At 38.5% G+C, this 17,839-nt stretch overlaps 1 protein-coding gene across 1 annotated transcript in view; it reads right to left on the bottom strand.

Annotated features, from left to right (window-relative positions):
- Positions 1 to 17,839, bottom strand: part of gfra1b (gdnf family receptor alpha 1b) — a 52,745-nt gene that overhangs the window by 12,668 nt on the left and 22,238 nt on the right. Inside the window, exons 4-6 of the mRNA XM_036572754.1 lie at positions 3,390 to 3,741; positions 2,097 to 2,206; positions 529 to 663 (exon numbers count right to left, since the gene is read on the bottom strand). Coding sequence (XP_036428647.1) covers positions 529 to 663; positions 2,097 to 2,206; positions 3,390 to 3,741 — 597 coding nt within the window. The remainder of the gene's footprint in view (positions 1 to 528; positions 664 to 2,096; positions 2,207 to 3,389; positions 3,742 to 17,839) is intronic.

Here is a 17,839-nt window from a genome sequence, read left to right on the forward strand (position 1 = left end):
ACGGTATGTAAAGTGTGTTAATGACCGCACCGCGCTGTTATTTTCCAGTGTGACAGAAGTCCACGGCTGTTCTCCTGAAGGCTTGCGCCTCATAAACACACCTCCTCCATCTCATCTCCTCCCTGCCCATCTCCCCTCGCATCCGCTCCATCTACCTGACAAAATAATACCTGTTTTCCACTTTTCCCCAGCTCCGACACCTGAGTAATACTTTATTGCCTTTTTATGTCAAAGCCTCCCTGACTCGCCCCACTTAAGCATGATTTCTCTGTCTCGCTGCTGTCTGACTGTCCCTCACGAATGCAGAGCATTTACACAATGCTCAGGCTTTAGATTTACAGGTGTGGATAATGAATAATCACCAGGATGCAATAAAGCAGACTTCCACACTGCACTTCCCAGTGTAGTCCTGTCAGTCAATGCACTGTGAGGTACAACTGCCAGACCCTGAGTGAGCCGTCAATCAAACAGGAGTGGACGCGTAGGAGCCTGCTGATGTGCAGAATTAACAAGAGCAGGGGAACTCACGGAGGCAGCGGTTGTTAGTGAAGAATTCGGAGAACTTGTCACACTCTGGCTTGCCGTTGCCGCTGCTGCTACAGTCACACCAGGGAGACACGCTGATGCTGGGGGAGCGAAGGTAGTTTGGGGTCATCACTGTACCTGTGCCGCAAAAACACAGTGCAAACCAGTCAACTCAAATGAACTCAGTTGTAGAACTAAAGAAAAACTTCAGTGTTTTTTCAACTTTAACTCCATCCACCGCTGTAGTAAACCATTGATTCCCACAAAGCATGATTTAAAGTATGCTGTACTTAGAAAAGAAGAGAAAATCAGTTAACTTGAAACTCACTTATTATGGATGCCATTGGGAAGTTGCTAAATTCTGTCAGTAAATGTGCAAAACATATTTTGTAGAACACTTTTCAGTGGCCATAAAATGCAATTTCCACCTGTTATAGAGGTCCCTCAGTTTAGCTAAGCACTTTTCCTTCAGTAACACTGAAAGAATATATCATCGCCGTCCAAAAAAAAAGTCTTCTTCAAAATGGCAAAATATTTTGATTTTGATTATTTCTATTCGTCCAATCATCACACAATGTAAAGGTCGGCTGTCGAAAAAAAATGCACAGCAGCAATATTTCAATGGAAATGTGTATGATTTACAAGCACATTTGTGGAATGGAAGCACACTGGATTTCCGTCTTCTAAAGTGAGCAAGCAACATTTATAAAAGTATTTTTATTGTGTTTAAATGCTATTTTATTTATTGGGGCAGTTGTGCATATCTTTTGGATATGAAGAAAGCTACAGCTGTGATGACCATTTTATTTTGCAGGGCCATCTTTGTGGAGTGGTGTGAATTGTTTTCACAACAGGGGGTACTTACCCCTCCTATTTCACCTATCACCCATCACTACTCGCTAGAAGCTCAACACTGAGCCACCTCATTTCACACACAGAGAACCAACAGTGTCCTAGATAATCCAAAAACAGAGTTGCAGGGAAAAATATTTTATTTCATTATATTATTCAAAAATATCCAAGTTGATTTCCATTTTGCCAGCAGAATGGCCACTAGGGGGTCTGCTGAAAGAGGCTATGTTGCAAATTTGTATAATTCTTTCAGGAATGAGGCTATTTCTTCTGGAGTAAAATGTGGTAAATGTTGTGGTAAAATGTTATCCATGTAGTGGTGTGGTTGGAGATTTTACTGACTGGGCATGAATACCTTAAACTTTAAGGAAAGCAAACTGGAATTAAGTAAAGGACAATGTGACTAATTTACTGTCTGTGGAAATCAACCATAAGATAAATTGCAGTTAAATATTATTTATTTTTATATTTTTAATTTTAATGTTACTTAATTTTAATGTTATTTTGTTATCATTAAAAGGGATCTGTAGACTTCATAAGTACTTTTTCCTTGAATGTCCAAGTCTCTTACTGTACAGGAAGATGTGTTGTTTGATGAGGGCAGTAAGAAGGTGTAGTTAACAGTGTTATAGTGTTAAATAGTTTATACTGTAGCACAGACAGCTGTGGCAGCATAAATCTGTACTCAGTTATATGCTCTCTCTGTAGCTGTAACTCACCTATGAGACCAGAGTAAGCCAGCAGGCAGTCAGCATAGCTCTCCTTCAGACAGCCCGATACTGAACGAGCCTCCGGCTGGCAGTTGGTGAAGAAGTCGGCCAGGCGAGATCTAGGTAGCACAATGAGAATGGGCAAAAGTTCTTTTTAAATTACTTCAATTCACAGGTGCTGAACATAGTCTATAAGTGACAAGGTATCATCTCATCTTCTTTCATACACTCCTACACACAGACACAGTCTAGAGAGAAGGGCTTTCATGGGCAACATGATAATTGACCTGTTCCCCTCGACTTCCAGTGACATTACCACCTGTTATCACACTCGGAAATGCAATGGAAAGTAATGGACTGTTAATTAGCGGTGATGTACAGGTATGTCATGTGTATGCTAGGAAACCACTACAATTTGAACAAAACCCACTTAAAAATGTATAATAATACCTATCTAGCCGTTATTACCCTTGAAGGTGAATTTTCACACGCAATTAACACTGAACTCACACAATTATCACTGAACAGTCATGCAAAGACAACTTAAACTGGATGATGAACTGAAAACAAAACTTTAACATTTCAAACTACTTGCAGTGGTTTTCACCAAATAAATTAAGAAAGATATTGTCACTGCCAGGCTGTTTGTTTGTTCCATGAAAGCATGTCAGCACCCCTTTAGAATCTTGATGTCCAGCGTAATACTTTCTCCCCCTAATATCTCTCTCACTGTCTCTCTCTTGCTCTCATTCTCTCTCTCTTTGTCACTTTTTTCTCTCTCCCTCTTTCTCTCTTTCTCCCCTAATATCTCTTTAAATTTCGTTCTCACGCTCTCTCTCTCTCTCTCTCTCTCTCTCTCTCTCTCTCTCTCTCTTAATCATTCTTCTTCCTTTCTCCCCTCTTTCTCCCCATTCTCTTTCTGTATCACTCGCTCTTCTGCTCTCTCCCCTTTTCTTTCTCTTTTCATTCTCTTTCTCTCTTTTTACATTTTACTTCCTGTGTACGTGACTTCAGGCACTATGTTGGGGTGTCACACTCAGTTTCCAAAAGCCTCAACCCTGTATACATTTTCCTTCTTTTAATGCTGTGAATTAAACTAAAGGAAGTCTTCTCTAATTAGCTGATGAGTTGAGGGGTCTGTAAAGCGAGGTAGACTGCCTAACTCTGCAGTGCTGTAGTGTCTGACACTCCTGCTGTAGATAGTGAGGGACACAGTGTATAGTGTATGAATGTAGAGCCCAAACTAAGACACAGCATTTGTCCTCTTAGTGCAGAAAATCCTCAAGCTTTGTCCTGTCCTACCTGCAGATGTAGTTAGACTTGCAGGAGGCTTGCAGGTTCAGGCAGTTGGGTTTGTCCTTGTCCTCATAAGAGCAGGCCGGAACGATGGTCTGGCGCCTGCGCTCAGAGCAGGCCGAGTGGTCCCCGGATGGACACGAGCAGAAGAGCATGCCGTAGCTGTGCCTGGCCGGCACCTTGTCGAAGAACTGCCGCAGGGCCTTGTGGCACTTGCGCTTGTTGCAGACCTCAGTGGTGGAGACCCTGCTGGTGCAGGGGCTGATGTAGGCAGAGCGGTATTTCTTACACGTGTCGTTCAGATTGCAGGCTTTGGCCGCGCTCAGGCAGTTGTTGTCCTTGGTAAATGCCGCTTCACCTGCGCAGGAAGCAGAGAGTGGAGGAGAGCTTTAATGCAAGAGTCATGAGAAGCAGTCATGCCTGATCTTACTGATGCTTATATTTGTGTCTCTGCAAATGTCACAGAGCAGTACTGTAGAAAGGGGCATTTCGCTGACCTTTCTGAACTCAGTACAATGTCCTCTAGCTCAGGTTTCTGTAGTGTTTTCAGCACACGAGGCTATGAGTGTCTCCACATAGTGTCTACACGAGTGGATGAATAAATCATGTGCTCGTAACCTCACACATGCATGGAAACAAATGAATCTGCTTCTGTATGCATGTAAATAATGATTTAACTGACATTTACTAACCTAAATGCCTCCCAACAGAATTGGTTTGCATGTCAGATTTGGTTTGTTTAGTGCAGCTGCAAACATGGCTGTGTTTCTCCCTCTCTCACAGTGAGCTTTCTGCAGTAGCTGTTGGCTGATAGATCCTTCAGAAAATATCGAAATCTCCTCATTTCTCCTCCTCAGGCACTTTACTGTAAACTCCCTGACAGACTGAACAAATATAAAGCAACATGTAAAAAAAAGTATCTGTATAAAATATCTATATGGCTCTGCATTATTTTGCCCAGGACTTGTGTGTGCTTGCTCCCTCTGTCTCTCTGTCTCTCTCTCTCTCTCTCTCTCTCTCTCTCTCTCATTCTGTTTTTTCTCTCTCCCTTTTCTGTCTCACACACACTTTCTCTCTCTCTCTCTTTTTTATTCTTTCCTTCTCTCTCTCTACCATTCCTTTTATTCCCTCTCTCTTGTTCTATCTACCCCTTTTTTCTCTCTTTCATACTGTCACTCTATCCCTCCTTTCTCCTTTCTATCACATTTTTCCTCTCACTCTCTCTCTAAATGATTCTTTTTTTCTCTCTACATCACTTTCTCCTTATCTCTGCCTCTTTTCTTTATTTGTTGCTTTCTCTTTTTCTTGCTCTCTTTTCTTCTTTTCTCTTTTTTCCCCTCTCTCTATCTCTCCATCACTCTCTTCCTCCCTCTTCTATTTGTTCTGCTCTTTCTTTCTCTTTTCCTCTATGTTTTTCTCTCTTTATTGTTCTATTTTTCTTCACCTCTTTCACCTCTTTCTCACTTTCTCCTCCTCCTCTCTCCCCTTTCTGTCACTCTTTCTATTTTTCCCTCACTCTTTTTTCTTCTCTCTCTCTTTTCTCTCTCCCTCTTTTTCCATCTTGTGCTTCTCCCTCTCATTCTTTTTCTCTCTTCCTCTTTCTCTTCCTTTTCTTTCTCACTCTCTCTCTCTCTCTTTCTCTCCTTCTCTCTATTTCTACCACTCTTTTTATTCTCTACCTCTTGTTCTTTCTCCCCATTTTTCTCTCTTTCATGCTTTTTATTTTTCTCTTTCCCTTTCTGTCATCCTTCCCTCTTTCTCTTTTTCTGTCACATTTTTCATCTCACACTCACTCTGTCTTTGTATCATTCTTTTTTCTCTCTACATCACTTTCTCCCTCTTTGCCTCTTTTCTTTATTGCTTTCTTTTTCTTGCTCTTTTCTCCTTCTCTCTTTCTTCCCCCCTCTCCATCACTCTCTTCCTCCACCTTCTCTTTCTCCTGCTCTTTCTTTCTCTTTTCCTCTATTTTCTCTCTTTATTATTCTATTTTTTCTTCCCTCTTTCTCTCTTTCCCCTCCCCTCTCTCCCCTTTCTCTCACTCTCTTTTTTATTTTTCTTTCATTTCCTCCCTCTCTCTCTCTTCCTCTCTCTCTCTCTCGCTCTTCCTCTCTCTCTACTCAATCTTGCCACCGCTCTCTGATCAAACAACCTCAGGTGAGTTATGTGCCATCGCTCATATGGATCGGTTCGCTGCCCCACACAACCTCGCTGTTTGTCTCAAACACATAAACGTGATCAACAATCCTAATTCCTTCTGCTGAACGTCCAGCCAGCAGCAGTTCATTCACACTAGACCTGCTATTCGGTCAGCTGTTACTGTTAAAGGCCGCAGGCCTGGGCTTTCTCTATTAATTTTACAACCCCAATTCCAAAAAAGTTGGGATGCTGTGTAAAATATAAATTAATGTAAATAAAAGCAGAATGCAATGATTTGCAAATCTCATAGACCCACATTTTATTCACAATAGAACATAGAGCACATATCAGATGTTGAAAGTGAGACATTTTACCATTTCATGAAAAATATTAACTCATTTAGAATCCTACATCAGACAAGAATGGGACAACATTCCTCTCCCAAAACTCCAGCTATTGGTCTCCTCACTTCCCAGACATTTATAGACTGTTGTTAAAACATGGCCCTGTCCCAACTTTTTTTGAGATGTGTTGCTGCCATCAAATTCTAAATGAGTTAATATTTTTCATGAAATGGTAAAATGTCTCACTTTCAACATCTGATATGTGTTCTGTGTTTTGTGAATAAAATATGGGTCTATGAGATTTGCAAATCATTGCATTATGTTTTCATTTATCTTTATTTACATCTTACACAGCATCCCAATTTTTTGGAATTGGGTTGTATTAGTAATCAAGTAATCTATTAAACAAATTATTTTGACAGTTAATCAAATAATCAGATTTTTATTAAAAGGCTAAACAATAAAAATGGGCAATAATAAACCATGCATGCAACCATGCAGCCTCAAAGATTCCAAAAAATGCTGAAAAATGCCTTTGAAAAAAATGAAAAAACATGGAATAAGGCATATTGTGGTTGGATTAATAAAACTTGTACCTCAAAAATGAAATTGTCATTGGAAAACAAAAAAACATTTTAAACTTTAATGTAATGAGAATTCCTCCAAGTAATGGACCTCCAAGTAATGGACCTTTCATTATGAAGTGGTCACAGAACGTAAAGCAGCTGGCATTTTCAAAAGATCAAAAACGAGACTAATAAAACAAACTATATGCATTATTGTGCACAATTACCAATTAATCATTGTCAATTCATTTAAAAAGTACATTTTAATCAGTACTTTTAAAATCGACTAATGGAGTTTAATCGCGTAATCGCGGCAGCCCTAATTGGCTGTTATCCCCGTGCTCTCAGCCTACCTGTATGAGGCTGAGGATGACTCAGAGCGCTCCATTATTGTCTCTTTTTAGCGGAAGTGCTTACCGCTTCACTAATTCACAGACGAGCCGCAGCTCCTGCCTGTGCATGGAACGCTGCGTTCTGTTATTATGCTTTTTGATGTGGAATTTAAGCTTATTGTGGCCTTTCATGCTTAATGGAGTTAGACATGATTAAATGCAAATACCATCCTGAACCAGAGGTTAATCACATATTACAAAAAACATTACTTACATCTGACAAGATCATAAAGGTTGGTTTAACGATTACTACAGGAATGCTTATTGTATACAATGTGTTCATTATTATGTCAGGTATTATTAATGGTTATATATAAGAGTGACTGTCATACCAAACAACTCTGCTGCGCAACACAGACACTTCATTGATTAATAGTCTGCACTTTATCTAGAACATCATTAGTTACAGTAGTGTTGTTTTCTGCATTATGTCAAAACAGATACAGACAACAATACATACATACACTACAGAGTTGTATGCAGGGGTGCCCAGACTTTTGCAATTGTATGTCCAACAGTTAGTAGACACCTGGTCATCCAAGTTTCCTCTCAAGTGAAGGGTATTATCCCCCCTTAGCCTCTCCTCTGGGAAGGCTTTACACTAGATGTTGGAACATAGCTGAGAGGATTTGATTGCATTCAACCACTTGAGCATTAGTGAGGTCAGCTACTGATGTTGGATGATTAGCTCTCGTTCACAAAGGTCCATCACTCCAGAGAATGCAGTTCCACCACTCCGCAGCTCAATGCTGGGGGGAGGCTTTATACCCCTCTGGCTGATGCTTTGCTTCAGATAGAGTGACCTTAGGCTCATGTCTCCCTGCTTCAGAACATCTCATTGTATTGGCATTGCTTTCTATGGAGAGTAAATAAGCTGTGTGTGAATTCACTAATTAGAAGGGATGTCTGGATACATTTAGGCACACTGTTAAAAAAAAAAAAGGTTTGTCCATTCAACCTTAAAATGCACTTCATATGGCAACAGGCAGTTTAGCTGGTTTTATTCAACTAAAATGAATACTTTGAATATGAATATTTATATGCATTTTAAATGTGATGAATGACGATCTTAAGCTATATCATATAAAATATTCACATCTATCTATCTCTATCTATCTATCTATCTATCTATCTATCTATCTATCTATTTATCTATCTATCTATCTGTCTGTCTGTCTGTCTGTCTGTTTGTCTGTATGCCTGTCTATATGTCCTTCTATCTATCTTACAGTATTTGTGCATTATGATATGGACTGTGTTCTTACTATCTATAACACAGATATATATGTAAAAGCTAAACAAAGTTGACAGTAAATAGAAGGTCGAGAGGGCCAAAGGCACTAATTATGACAGATTCTTTGAAAATGTATGCTTAATGCATCTGCTATTGTAGAAATACAGAGGTTCTGTCCTCCTGGTTATTTCTGCTCCTGTGCTGATTTTCTCTGCCATGCTCAGTGTACTGACAGCTAGAGTGGTTGTCTGATCATGTGCCACTAAGAGAAAAGCACTCCAACCTGAAATAATAAGCCATGCTGCAATCTGTGTATGTGATTGTGTATTTGTTCGTACATTTTCAGGGCAAAAAAATGTCCTCTGTTTGTAGGAAAATCTGAAAAACACAGAAGTATTTCTGTCCACCTATGAGTCTGAAAGTGTAGCGTTGTGCAGCTGTCAAGAAGCCTTTACTGAGAAAAGATAATAGACAAAAAAGAAGAATCAAACAAAGAAGGTGGTGGTGTTCCAGAACAGTGGTTTTGGGATTATTTGGATTGTGAGAAAAAGAAAATGCAAACAACTTCTAAGACTGAACTTTGGAGATGTGGAAAAATATCACTTTAGATTTCTTTGAAAAACTGAAAGCAAGTCTTCCGAAAAGAATGGAAACTTTAATAAAATGGACACACTAAACACTGAAAAATTTTAGTTTTAGTTTTTTTAGTTTTTCTGTTAATTTTCTGCTTTTTTCAAGACACTGAAAAATTGATAACGTCCTTATTTTGACTGGAAATGAAATAAATGACTTTTGCACAATACTGTAGATGTAAAAGTGAATCACTGTGCACAAATGATCAAACATACTAAATAAATATGTAAATAAATACTGGTATAGGTTATAGGTTGGTATGAATATAGGTTGGTGGGGGGTCATATTTAATACATATGGGACATATGTGTAACCGGGGGTCCTGACTTTGTATATAAAAAAAAAAGGTGTGTGTGTGTGTGTGTGTTTGGCACTGTGTTGCTACAGTTGGCTAGATGGTCATGTGCTCAGGCTGTAGAAAGCTGTGCCGTTAGTTGCGCTGAGGGTTTAAACTAATAAGTGCACTCCACAGCTGGCTTCTTGAGTGGGCTGAGAGTGCAGCGGATGTAGAAAGTGCTGATGGAGGGCACCTCGAACTCTCGTGGCTGCCACTTAATAATCTCACTGCTTATCCCCAACTCTGCCCCTCTGAAATAAAAACACACGCCACTGCGGCAAATCAAATCATACAAGGACTCGACCTCCATAATTGATCTGACGCTCTCTCTCTCTCTCTCTCGCCTGCTGTCGCTCTGCTCTCTCTAGCACTCAGTGCCTGTCTATTTTTCTTTTCCACTTCGCTGTCTCCTCTCCTTCTCCACTCATTCACCCCTCTTTCTTCATTAGTTTCTCTCTCACATACCAGCAGGCAGCTGAAAATACACAGACAATCTTGTGAGAAAAAGAATTACAGCAATCGAGTCGATATGCCTTCAGGTCTCCATCAATCAGCGAGAGTGCTGTTTCAGCACATCCAGGCTTGTTATGAGACGAACTCGCTCTGACCGTCTCTTCGATGCTCTAATGAAGAGGCTCCGCTAGTTAAACAGGCTGTGTGCTCAAGGCTGCCGATGGATCAACTCTGTGCAAATGACCATTCCCAATAAACAACAGCCCAGGGACGTTTAATGGACCTCTGGAGCGATCCCTGCCAATGGCTAAGCTTTGGAGAGCTTATTAAAGGAATTAGCCTTTCCAATTGATATCTGAATATATCTGGAGCATGAGGAGAGTCTACTGATTTATTGACATATGTCTTTTCGTCAAAAGCACTCTGTTATATGGATGTTTACAGCTGTGATGAATCTATATGTTTGGTATGAACTCAGGATGATTTTTAATCAAAAACAGTGGAATCAAGCGAAGAAGCCACTGATACCACTGGCAAAAAAATACACTTGAGCTATGAAGTGGGAAAATCTTAGATGGCTCCATGAAAGCCAGTATTCTTAGCAACAAGCTAGTTAGCTAACATTAGTGATATGAGTGATTTTTAACACCCATGGTAGTGTTGTAGAAAGACCATTAGAGGTGAGCCTGAGTCCAAGCCAAGAACAAGAACTTTGTAATTGTCCAGTCCTAGTCAGGACCGAGACCAGATTAAGATTATTCAGGATCTAAAAATAAAAAAACTGACAATAGTGTGTAGTTCTTTGTACATTCGTCATTATTCATTATACATGGTATAAATTAATAGATGTATGTTATGATACTTTTAGTAAAATAAAACAGCCTAAAAAAAATTAATTAGTATGACTAAATTAAAGCTAACACTTCAGAATCACCACCTAAAGTCAACTGAACATAAACCAAATGACATACATCCATGTTTATTATTAAATGAAATCATAGTAACATTCTGATCTGCCCTCAGGAAATGTTTGAATTTTTAAACCAATGAACATTACCCCAAACCCAGACGTCCAAATGATATCAAGACCAACACAAGACTAAGATTTACAGTCTCAAGGCAAGTCTTCATTAATAGAGTGCAAGTCCATGGTGTTTTATAGCTTCTGAAAACAGTGAAATTTGTGGTCCGTATTATTACCAATTTAACCAATTACTGTGTTTGTACTACTGTAAGCTCATGTTAGTATGACATCTAATGCTGAGCTTGGACACCCTGAGGACATGTTTCCATTATCTGAGTAGGAATTCTCAGTTAATCGAGCATTTTCCTTGTTTTTTCCTAGTCAGAGGTCTGTCATTCCCAGTAATTTAACACAGCATAATTATTTCTCATTCACTGAAATATGATATTAATCATTTCAGCTCATTGAAATATGACATTAATGATTTCAGCTCAGGGCAGCATGGTGGCGCAGTGGATTTGATTTGGCCAGGTGACCAGAGTCCTTTTTGTGTGGAGTTTGCATGTTCTCCCCATGTCTGCGTGGGTTTCCTCCCACAGTCCAAAGACATGCAGTCAGGTGAACTGGAGCTACTAAATTGCCCCTAGATTTGTTTAAGTAGTGTGAATGTATATCTGTTTCTCTGCCCTGTGATGGACTGGCAGCCTGTCCAGGGTGTTTCCTACCCTCTGCCCAGTGACTAATGGGATAGGCTCCAGTGCCGCCCATGACCCAGAAGGATAAGTGGCTTAGAAAATGAAGGATTTCAACTCATTGAAACAAGCAAATGGTACACATTCAGTTGATACCATAATTGTAGTGTAGAAGAGGAGATATTTTGCCATATTTTTGGCATTTATTGCATCATAAACAGAAAAAGTTGAACATGCAAACTTGACGTTGTCCATACAAAATGTAAATCAAAGGCAAATGCAATTTGTGGTGAAATTTGTAAGTAAATATGTAATTACATTCAAATAGCATAACCAAACAAAGGTAATAACTTTTGCCTTTAACCTCTTATTCTCCAGGGTATATTTTGGTTTTTCCATCTGAATGTTTTTCCATTCAGTAACTGCATGAAATAAATGTAAATTTTTATTTTATTTATTTATTTATTTTTTTGTAAAAGCTCCCCTCAGATTAACAGAACATGTATTTCATGATCATACACATATTGCTATGTGCTTACAATTTACTGCTGAAAGCCAAAAATCTAAGACGCTCTTTGTATTATTTTATAAAAAATAATTTTTAAAGAGCAGATCACTGAAGAGACGCCATCTGTTTATAGTTTATAGCCCAGATTTGTGGAAAAATGGGTCGACTTTCAGTAGACAAAAAAATAGTGAGTTCAGCTTCTTTTATTATAAGGGTTTAAAATGACATTACCCATCTATTTGACTGGAAAGAAGACAGTTTCAGCTCTCATATGAGACCCACTTTTTGAATGTAGCTTATGAAATATGAAAGTTATAAAGAATATGACAGAGTGCGTTTTAGAACCACCGGTGGTCTCAAGGAGTTGAAATGGTTAGCTCAAAATCATAACCATGGAGGTGTATTAATGACATTTTTAGCAGTTCTTGTTATCAGTAGTTGTTATTCAGAAATGCTGGTATAGATACTGTGAGAAGGATCTACCTACAATGTACACTTGGAAATGGAAACTGCTGATCTATAGCAGGTTCATATAATGACCCCATGAGGCTACTGTAGGTTCCTGACTTAAGGCTGGTCCCATATAATTAACAGAGGCTCAAAGCTATTTGGTCATTGATACTTGAGCAGTGTGATGGACTTCAAGTGACAGCTTCAAGATCTACCCTGCTGGGGAGTTTCCATTGTGACATTGTGTCAGAGTGGTGGGTGTTGGGTCAGTGCCCCCAGCTACAGTGTGTGTGTGTTTGTCAGAAAGAAGAAGAGAGTAAAAAAGAACACTGAGGATATCATATCAGTGTGTGTCTGGAGCCTGCAGTAATCATGGATCTGAGGTGACTAGAGGCCAAGACTGTATAGAAGGAATGAGGAGCCTATCCAGCATGAACTCATACTATTCTCTTACAGAGACGGAGGTGGATTTGGTTCCTTTTGTGTGTGTGTGTCTCCCTTTCATACACATACTCAGGCCATGCATATGGAACATGAATTAATTTATCTGGAAAACAGGAGGTCATTACAATAATCAAAGCAAGGAAAAAACAAATGCATGTAAAACTGTTTAGCTGCTGATATAGTCAGTATAGGGCAATGTTCATATGGTGGAAAAGGCTGTTTTAGTAATATTATTTATGTATAATACTGTTTGTAGCTTGTTGTCAAATAAAAGCCTAAGGTTCTGAGTCACACTAGCAGCATGTAGGGTGGGTCCATCAAAATGCATACTTGAATAACCCAATTTCTTAAGAGAAGGGACCAGAGGTATAAGGTCTGTGTAAAAACCACTTATCCATGTTTTTTTTAACTCTTGGGGGCAGGCTAAAACAGCTGGAGCTGGAAGGTCAGTAGGATTGGAATGGACATAGAAATGGTAACATATTGATATAAAAAAGTAAAGGCCCTAATGCTGATCCCTGGGGGTAACAAAAGAGCAACAGTAGAACCAGAGGTGCCCAGAGTGACAAAATGCTGCCTCCTTGTATAGTAGGAGTAGAACCATCTCAAAGCTGTTCCAGTAACTCACACATGATATAATCATGATATTTCATGCAATGAAAAAAATTCACATAACATATGCACAGTAAAATAATGTGATATATGTTATGCATTTATTTAGTTATTTCATAGGAAAATAATGGATTTAGACACAAAAATCATCTCAATGACCCACAAACATGGAGTTACATCACTTCAGGTCTAATTTGTGTGATTAAAAAGCATCTAATGTAGATGGTTTTCATTACTGAGCAAAATCAATGTTTAATCAGCTCTTGTGTCATTTACTGTTTGACCACCGGTGGCTGTCAAGCCATTTTTTACCCATGGGTTCCCGCCTTCAATTTCCTTGCATTAGTAGTGGAACATATGAGCTAGTATTTGTTAATCAGCAAAAAATGAAGCCAAGACCAGGCCATTAGCAGAATGAGAATGAAATACAGCCACACTACTGACTAAGCTCTTTCCTAATGGTGGTATCCCAGTGCTCCTGTTATTATAGCAATGTCTTAAATGTCTCAATATGCCACAAGAGAAATGTGCAAAAATGGATACTGAACTAATGGCTGTGAAGCTCCTCACTAAGAGGTACTTTCCACTCAAGCACTCAGCATCACAGTGAGAGTGGAACTATAGAAGTGTCTTATACTGAGCGATGTGTTTTATGCTTGGTGATACAGTATATATGCAGGTGTATAATACAGATAAAATATAATTGATGAACAATGATTAAAAAGTGTGATATAATTATATAAGTGTGACAAGCCAAAATATACTTTCACAATACTTGAAGACATTTTCATAATACATGATATTTAGGTTTTCTGAGATGTGCAAGGTGTAACACAGACACATACACTCATTATCTAAGCTGCTTATCCTTCTGGGTCACAGGGGGTGCTGGAGCCTATCCCAGAAGTGGTGTAACAAACAGCTAAAAATAAAAAAATAGAATAAATTAATGTCATTTTGGCTTGACAATCAATATGCTACTTCTTACTGTGCAGTTTATGCAGTTACTGTACACTGTTGTTGTTTACAGAATCTAAGATTCATTTGAGGGTCTTGATTATTGCAGATGTCACCCCCCTTTACTGTTTCTCTTTTTCTCTCACATATACAGAGTGGGATCAGTCCTCAGGGCTGTCACTGTCAGCTCTGCCCATCAAAAAACAAATTTGCTCTCTCCTTCCTTCAGCTAGATTTCAAGCCATATTCTTAATGACATGCATTAGATCTGTGTGACAGTCAGTTCTCTCACACACTGCGAGAAGAATGTACATTCACTCGCTTCTCACACACCACTCTACACAGGGATCGAGTCATAGTTTTGTGAGGCCACAAGCATCTTTAGAGGCGAACCCTAACAATAGCACATAAGTAAGAAAGTAAGTAAATAAATAAATAAACACTGAAAGGTAAGATTAAACAACAGTCCACATTCATGTCTATGTGCACTTTAAACAAATTTGTTTCTTTTTTGTTTTGAACATAATTTCAAGATTGTACAATTATGTGCAATATTATATTGTGCCTTTATTGTAACAGATTGTGCTGTTTGTGTAAGATTTGTATGTGTAAAGACAAACTTGAATCTTGATTTCTCTTGATTTTTTGTTCAGCCAAATCGAGTCATAATATAAAAACAGAAGTAGTCCTACAAGCACTGCTTTCGCACACCGTCTCAAACATCCCAATTGAATGGCAACAACAAAATCCCATGAGTCAATAATATAAAATGTGTGGTGAAATTTTATTTATTCTTTTATTTTCATTATTTAATCATCTGCACATAAATTGCTATTTGTTCATCTATGTAAAGTTTAGATTTGGATTGTTCAAGCATTTGAGACCCCCTTGGGCCTTGTGGTCTGAGGCTCCCCGAGGCTGCTGACAGTTAGAGGCCACTTGCTACTGGCCCCTCTGGCCTGGTCAGTAATCCCTGAATGTGTGTGCGTACATGTGTGTGTTTTCATCAGTGTCAGGACAAAAATGTCTTTTGTAATAGAAAGAAATAGAGAAAACAGTGCTAACAGATAAATATAAGATGTATACTAATACTATGCAATAATACACCAAAATGGTCCTGACTTTGCAAAGTTACATGTGCAAAAGTGCAAATCCATTTCATTTTAGGTTTTGGTTGTTAGGATTAAGGTTACGTTTAGAAAACCTTTTACTATATCTTATTAGAGCAAAAGTCAGAGATCACCGTTCATTTATTTAATTTCCAGTCAAAAGGATATTAAATACACATTATTCATTTTTTGGGAGATATTTCTGATTAGATTAGATTTAAAATAAGCTGCTTGCATAAGGACCAGAGGTAAATGAATAACAATACTGTGTTTCTAAAACTAGAGAAGGAAAAATAGGGACTCCTAACAAGTACAAGACCACCAAAACTGTCAACATCAGATAAACAGCACTTAAAGCTTTGAGAGAGACAAGAGAATCAAGCTCCGCTCTTTCTTCAGATCTGAAACAATCCAGAGGTGTTTCTGTCCATTCTTCTACTGTGAAAAGACAACTCAACATTATGAGTCTGAAAGAATGTGTAGCTGACAAGAAGCCATTACTGAGAAAGGAAAATGTACAAACCAAAGAAGCTGCTGGTATTTTTAGAACAATGGACTGACCACCTCAGAGTCCAGACCCCAACATCACTGAATGTGTTTGGTATTGCTTAGATTGTGAGAATCAGAAAATACAACCAACTTCAAAGACTGAACTTTGGCAAAGAGTGGACAGACTAAATACTGGAAATATGTATATTATATTTAATTGTTTAGGGTTGTGTAATTTTCTGTGATTTTTTCTGCTTTTTTTCCTAGCGCTAAAAATGAATAATTTGTACCTAAAATTTGTTTTCGCTGTAAATTAAATAAATGAAGGGTGATTTTTGCACAGTACTGTGTAAGTAGTAATAAACAGGGTATATGCATGACCCCAAGTATTACCAAGGTATAAAAACAAGTGTGTGTGTCTGTGTGTGTGTGTGTGTTTGAGAACATACATAAACACACTTCCAATATGGCTTTGGTCTGTCCTTAATCTTTTTATAAACCAGAGGTCACAGTGACTTTAGCAGCATGACTCTGCAGACTCACTCAGTAAGGCAATGGGAGTAATTATGATGGACACTGTGCTAAACATCAGCATCATGTGGTGATGCATTGTCAGTCCTCAGCAGTGTGAAAGCCTTCAGAGAGTGCTGCTAAAATGTATATGTAGTTATGTGGTGAACCACAGACTATTACATCTAGACCTTCAAAGAAAACACCTCTACCAAAAAGCACATTAGAGAGCCCGCTTCTGTTTTCCATATCTAACATTTGACTAAAACACACTGGTCAGGCTACTGCTCATATCACCATCAGTGAGATATCTAGGACTTCCAGAAGGCCCAGAGCAGGGGTGTGGAACTCCAGTCCTGAAGAGTCTTATTCCTACACAGTTTGGTGACTTTCCTGCTCAAGCACACCTGATTTAACTCATTGGATAATTACTGAGTGTAGTTGATGTGCTAGAGCAGAGAAATCACCAAACTGTACTGGTCCCCTGCCTTCAGTTCCCCACGAAACTGAGCAAAAGTGACGCATTTCCTGACAAAATTGGTCCCATCTATTGTAAACCAAAACATGATTGGTTGATTTCTCTGTCTCGTTCTAATTATGTTAGTGGTTAATCTGACAAATTAGGCCTTGTTTTTTTTTGGATTGGATCTTTTTTCATTGGCCGTTTCAAGAATTTAACTTTTTATTTCCAACTTAAAACTTAACACTGAAATTAGAATAGTACTTGAATATTTGGATTGTTTAAATGCAACCAGTATGCTGATTGCACCAAATAAACATGAACTAAAAATCAGTACACACATGTATTTTTTTTTTTTGTTTTACAGAATCATTAGGTCTTCTCCGAGAGCCAAGACAAGGGTCCCCACTGGTGGTTAGTCAGTATCACTCATAGCTCAGTGTGAATTGTGTTAATAGAGCTATGAAATAATCACTCATGTCTTTGTTATGGTGAGGTTAATGACATTAGTATAACTCTCTGAGTTATGAGCTACTCTTGTACGCTACCATGACCTGTTTTATGTCACTGCCTTACAGTAGACACTTACAGATATACAGCAATAAACAATTTAACTACATCTCATCAAGAGTGATGCCAGTGGCCCTAAGACAATAGATAAGGACTCTGAACAAGCTGGTCATTTCACATACAGATAGATTGGATGAGTCAGAAACAGCAGAATAAAAATACTCCTTTTTGATTGGGCTAGTCGTGAAGACTGATTACACTTAATTACATATACCTTGTACTTGTTACTTGAGTATGTGGCACAAAAGAAAATCTATGAAAATAGGGTAAAACATCCAGCAGAAAGAAAACCAATAGTAAATCAGTCTGTGCAAATAAGTCACAGTGAAAGTAATTCAATTAACAGCTAGTTTAATTTTCAAGCACAGCAATTTGTGTGGGGCCAGTCAAAAGTTTGGACACACACTAGAAGGGGTTTCCAGATGTTTTTGAGTCTTATGTCTTTCCTTGAAGCTCGTGATCAGACGACTCTGAGGTGGATTTGACCTACTTATCTATGAATACATTATTTATATGCATATATGTAATCGATCTATACTCTATGCTGCTGTATCTTTTTTCCAAATAATCGCTGTTGTCAGAAGAAAACCTTGTAT

Source organism: Colossoma macropomum, unplaced genomic scaffold (assembly GCF_904425465.1).
Source record: "Colossoma macropomum unplaced genomic scaffold, Colossoma_macropomum, whole genome shotgun sequence".
Taxonomy (NCBI): Eukaryota; Metazoa; Chordata; class Actinopteri; order Characiformes; family Serrasalmidae; genus Colossoma; species Colossoma macropomum.